The sequence below is a fragment of the Stegastes partitus genome, unplaced genomic scaffold (assembly GCF_000690725.1).
Source record: "Stegastes partitus isolate 25-593 unplaced genomic scaffold, Stegastes_partitus-1.0.2 Scaffold1408, whole genome shotgun sequence".
NCBI lineage: Eukaryota > Metazoa > Chordata > Actinopteri > Pomacentridae > Stegastes > Stegastes partitus.
The window spans coordinates 155,992-162,091 of NW_007579139.1; the positions used below are offsets into that span (position 1 = coordinate 155,992).

A 6,100-nucleotide genomic window follows, 5' to 3' on the forward strand; every position below is an offset into this window, starting at 1 on the left:
CAATTTCCTGTTTGTTGGTTGAGATCACTAATGCAGAATCTACAGCTAAAATACGAGCAGAGAGGAAATTTCCCATGTGGGGATGAATCACATGTCAAGTCCAACTTGGATTTGTAAGAAAAACTAATTGCAGAATTTGAAGATACTGTTGATGACTGTTTTAATTCCCTTATCACCCACCTTAGCCAGACTTCCCTGGAACAAATTGCTACTGCCAAGCGTTTTACAAAGTCCTCTAAAAGGTTTAATCTAACACCAAATTTGGTTTCTTTGCAGTGGCTTCCCATCCAGTTCAGTATCCAGTTGGATGTTTTCCTGATCATGTTTAAAACCTTTCATGTCGGCTTTCCACTTTAATTAAAGAGCGACTGCAGTTTACAACAGTTTTTTTTTTTTTAGTATCTTATGGTGTTTTACACTTTTTTAAAAGTAGCTTTCTTCTGTCTGTGTATTTTCTTTCTGTCTAAAATGTGGCTTCATGTTTTATTTGCTTTTTTTGCCTGAATTGTAAAGCACTCAGTCATACATGCTCTCGTCAGATGGCGAATGAAAAAACCTACTTTATCAGTGGCATTTACATTTAGTTGTAGACGTGAATGTGTGAAAATCTGATTATGTAACACAGATGAACCATTGGGCACGGTTCAATGCATGATACGACAATAAAAATTCAAAAGCTTCACAGTGGTTGTTTGATTTTTGCTCCCGGTTTTTTTTTCTATGTCCGTGTCGCCCTGCAGCTTAAAGCGCTGCAAGCTGCTTCAGTGGGAATCCTAAGAAGTTGGGAGGGAAATGGAGAAAGGCCTCTGACATCATGAGCCTGCACCTGTCTCTCTGCTTCTCCAGAATCGGGCCCCGATAAAGGTCAAGACCCCTGAAAGTCTTTGCTGATAGACGAATGCTAGCTCTCCCTTCAAGTCAAGTCTTGAGTCATATTTATTGCTGTTGGCCCTGAATTTAATTATCCCCAGGGCAAATACAATAACCATGTAACCATCAATTACGCTGATGTTTTGGACAATATTTTCTCTTTACCTGAGGAGCTACACGTACAGAATGACTAATGAGCAGAGTGTTATAGCTCAACCGGCTTCTTGTTGACAGTCAAGGAAGCAGCAGGTTGAATTATGTGTCATATAGCCGATGCCTTTCAGTGTTGGTAAAAAAAAAAGAAGAAAAAAAAACGAAAGACAGCTTATCAAATGAGAAATAAATCCAACAGCAGAATCCCTTAGCTTGCACCTTCAAGTGTGTCAGTCAGGCCGTTCACCTCGCTGACGGATGCAGTGACAGAGGATGAGTTGGCCGCCGGCCCGAAGCTCTAACTGTCTTACCAGCGCAAGTGGAACTTAATATCTCAACGTCATGACACATCCAAGGATACACTAAGAGCCGGGGGGGGGGGGATCACTCCAAGGTCCAGCTGATCTCGGGTCTTGTGAAAAACTGCATGGAAAAGCAGGATTACGGGAAGCACGGGAATGTGACATTGGCTTGGATTAGAGAGCATTCTTGGCCTGTGAAAGACGGAAATTTGAGCAAGAGAAAAGCAAACAATGCTTCAAAATCACTGTGACCTGCATTTTGACAATGAAAAATCAAGTTGGAAGATCATGATAAGAAAGCAATAAACAGATATAACAAGCTATGATAGGCTGAATATTTATGTAGTTTAATAAAGCAGGATTTGAGCCAGCGTGCTGGAATAAATTACACACCATCCTGGGAACTGCTGGAGTACTGTACAGCACCGAGTCAAGTGCAGTACAGTAATTTCCTCCTTTATCTCTCCAGTGACCCTGGCATGGCCATCCACTAAAATCAACCATGCATCTCAGCTGCAGTTAGGTAATCCTTGGCAGAGTCTTGCTATTGTCATAAAAAAGAAAAAAAAATCTAGATTTCACACATATTATGTGGTGTAATAGCTAACAGCGACCTGGGATTTTCTGGGAATATCTTGAGAAAGCAGAGGAGGGAGTCCTGTAAGTACATTCCATTTATTCAGAGAGAAGCCCATTCAAGGTTTTCTCCAAAGCATGACTTGCATTTTTGAGTTTTGCATGCAGCACACTGATGTTTCCAATCGTAAAACTTTAACATCTATTCTGTCGAGGTCTGGTACAAAAACATATGTTTCTCTGAGACTTTTCAGGCAGTAGGCATCTCAGCAACTACTTTGAAACCTCTACCTTAGCTTCTTTCTAGCCTGAGGAAATCTCACTCTCTCCTCTTTTTCTCTTGAGTAGTTGATTTCAAGCATGCCAGCCTGTCTGAAACTCTTAGAAAAGTTTCAAAACAAAAGCAAAAAAAATGGCCAAAAAAATGCACAGTAAAAAAAAAAAAAAGGTCTGTGATACTATGAGAATGAAGATGGTCCCTCCTTGCCTCTGCCACACCCTTGTCATGCCAACGCTCCAGATGTCATGGGAACCGATAACAGCTGGGGCTGGTACACGCAGGCTGCGTGTGAAAGGCTGCTCCATCTGCAGAAACCCAATCCCTCTGTGAAACCAGCAAAGGATTAAGCACTTTTGATAAGGTCCTCAAGACATTTCTATTACCAAAACACATCTGTGGAACCCCAAAAAGAAAAAAGAAAAAAAACAGAAATGTTTGCTGTATATGCACTTCTAAATGTTGCCATGGGTTGAGTGTATCATTATCAGTAAATTTATGCCTTGCTATATGATACAACATATCTGGGGGATTATGCCTGTTTTGTAAAAAATCAATCCTCACACAGCCTTGGAGTAACTTTCAATACACCTTCCACTGGAATTACCAATAATGAGCCATTCATTTACAGGGATTAACCTAATTATCTAGTTGCAGATTGGCAATTAAAGTGTTTAACAGTTTACATAAAGAGACAAAGTTGTGGTCCTGCACTGAGGTCAGGGTGGCTTGGAGCAAAAAAAAAAAAGGGGTGGAGAAATGCTCTGGGAAAGAAAAAAAAAAACTCTGTACAGATGCCAAATCCAGGACACTTAAATTAGAGGGGTAGCAAAGCAAAGAGTTAGAGAGCTGACTTTATCTCATGCACATGGTGCTGCAGTGCTGTCCAGTGCAGTGGTGACACTTTAAGGTGACATAAGTTACAGGTTTACCAAATGGGATCTTTAAAAGGACTGACACTCTGCTGAGTAGTCCTTTACTAAAATCTTTGTCATTTGGAGACTCGAGGTTTTCTGTCCCCGCTGTGCCACTCCTGTCCACCTCCGAGGCACAGGTGGAACAGCCATGTCCACTGGCTCCGCAGCAAGTGATGCTGAGGACGACGAGACGTGTCACAGAAGGACTACCTCCCCTTTGCAGAGCACTGCTCGGAAAATTACCTGCTACAATCCCAGCCGGTATTCGGACGAGGACCTGGAGGATGACGGTGCGGAGGGGAGGAACAAGCAGGAGCGCAGACTCTCCAAGGCGCACCAGAGGGAAGCGCGGCAGTCGCAGAGGAACGCGGCCAACGCCAGGGAGAGGGCGAGGATGAGAGTGCTGAGCAAAGCTTTCTCTAGACTAAAAACCAGCCTGCCCTGGGTTCCAGCGGACACCAAACTGTCCAAATTGGACACGCTTCGCCTCGCCTCCAGCTACATTTCCCACCTTAGACAGCTCCTGCAGGATGATCGATTCGAGAGCAGCTTTGCGCACCCAGTCAATCTGGTATGGATGTGAAGTGTGGCCAGCATGCATGCTCAGAAAACTGCTTCTAAAGTGGCATATTTAATTACGAAACTGCATCAACAAAGCTTTTTGGGGTTTGCAGTGACATTACAATGCTATTTCCCTTTTCTACTACACAATGCAGTTTGTGATGTGAAGTAGTTTGTATTCGTCCTTCTAATGAACCTGTTGCATTTTGTGTCAACAGACGTGGCCATTTATGATGACAGGACGATCAGAGGACGACATCTCATCCACTGTAAGACTTTGTGGAGCAACAGCATAGGCCACCTCTTCACAGGGACACCAGCTCTACAACTAGAAGACAACTAATGGCACTGAAATCCTCCTCTCCAATGTTTTTGAACAACTGTCTCCATCAGTGTGACCCCGATCTCCCCCTTTGTGTCCTAAACAAATGACTTTGGACTCAAAACTATATTGTTTTGTTGTGTGCATGTTTGCTGAAATCAGTATTATGTTGCATTTACACTGAGTGTAACGTCTTCATTTATGTTTGATTTTAAAACTCCACATTTGGGTTTTGTGAACTTCAGTGTTAAATCAGTTTATGCACAGATTCTTGGTTGATTTGATTCATGAGTAAGATGCCTTTTTTTGATACATAAAACTGTTTTGTGAACTCAGCTTGTGTGTAACTTACAGCAGCAGTGTGTTTTATATTCTTTCATTCCACAAAAGAACACGTCACCGCTCAAAATTCTGTCTGACAATTCTGTATTGTAGATCTATTTATTATGTTTGTGTGTTGGCATGTTTGCATTTTGGATAAAAGTTAACTAACAATGCCTTCTTTTCTTATGTTCTCATCCAACCAAAATGCATTATTGGTTATAAGTTATGTAGCACCGTGTCTACTTCAAACCAAAGCACATATTGCCGTGTGACTCGAGGGTGAAGCAGCTCCATGAATCTTGGTGGCTGACATGGGATGTCTGCAGCAGATTAACCTAGAAGGAGCTGCAGCTGCACCATTCATATGCACTGAAAAGCAGCTTATAAATGTGGGATATTGGTATCATTTGTGCACTTCCATGTGTGCATCGCTGGAATGCCACGGAAACTGTTTATAGATCAGTGTTTCAATCATGTAATGAGCGTGCACACATTTCTGGGCAGATTTTTCTCAGATGTTTAGACATCTGTATCTTTGCCTCAAAGTTTTGGCACTCGTCAAAATGATACTCACACACGCATAAACACACAATCACGCTCTTTAAATACAATAAAGTGTCTCTCATACCGTCATCAAGTAAGTTAAGCCACAGAAGGACATATAAAAATGTGGTTTCTGTGGTTAAATGAATCTTTATGCTAAATTAACTGACATGACAGCTCATATCTGGCAGCAAGAGTTTGAGATCTTGAGTCGTGTCGCTAAATAAATTGCAATTTTATTGTGCTTCAGCCAAACAGAATGTAAAAAAAAAATTAGAACGCATTGGTCAAAAGTTCAGGGAGAAACTGAAGGTCACACACACACACACACACACACACATACACAGCCAAGTGTGCACCTCCCCTTCACACAAACACACTCATAAACATCCACACTTAGTCGCCAGAGTGGATAACCGTGATCTTTTTTGATCCAGAAGGCCTTTTATCCCGTTAAACCCGAAAATGATGTGACTACAGATGGATTGAGACCCAGGCCCAGGCAGTCTGATGGGACAGACTGACAAAACAGTTTAAACGAAGAAAGAGACGGAGAGAGGAAAGGACGAGTTTTCATCAGGTTCATGCAGACTTGCAGCTGTTGCCATTTTGGTGAGTTTCCCAGAACTCTGAACTGCTCTCTAGGGAGAAACTGGCCACTCTGCTGGACTCGGGCAGCTAATGAGCTGCCTTCTCACACTCCGTCTGTCTCTGTTCCCGTACCATCCACTTCAAACGTGGCACCAAGGGAAAGCAACTTGTAAACGTCCGATGTGTGACTTGACTGCACTGAAAATGAGGCGTCATTAATCAAAGCGTGGCATGTCAACAAACTGCTGATGTCTGCGACTGGCTCACGTACAGTGAGCAGATCTCTCTTTTTTTTTTCTTTTCCAGAGGCTTCTGTTTTTCACAGATAAAATTACTTGGTGCCAGTTTATGATACCAGTTGCTGGAACAAATGAATGCACACTGTCGCGGAAGGTGAAAGTGTGTTTGCTGTGGCAAGTTGCATCTGAGCTGGTACGGTTTGCAACGTTACATGAGTGGCATCTAGTGGTGAGGAAACGTGAACACACACCAAAGCCAGGATGCACGAGTTGAGCAGCATGTAGCACCTTCAGAAGCGTAAAGTGTCACCTTTAGAAAAGAAAGCATATTCAAGATTACGTTATATAGCCTTGAAATACTCATTTTGCATAACTTTTTTTTGCTTAGCGCTAACATTAGCATTGCAGAAAATGGAAACATACAA

At 42.3% G+C, this 6,100-nt stretch overlaps 1 protein-coding gene across 1 annotated transcript; it reads left to right on the forward strand.

Moving 5' to 3' along the window:
- The first annotated feature begins 3,189 nt into the window (after positions 1-3,189).
- LOC103370346 (musculin-like) lies at positions 3,190-4,295 on the forward strand. Its single transcript, XM_008299372.1, has 2 exons — positions 3,190-3,666; positions 3,875-4,295. Exons 1-2 carry the CDS (start codon positions 3,244-3,246, stop codon positions 3,950-3,952), a joined length of 501 nt encoding a protein of 166 aa, XP_008297594.1. The 5' UTR covers positions 3,190-3,243; the 3' UTR covers positions 3,953-4,295.
- The last annotated feature ends 1,805 nt before the right edge of the window (positions 4,296-6,100 follow it).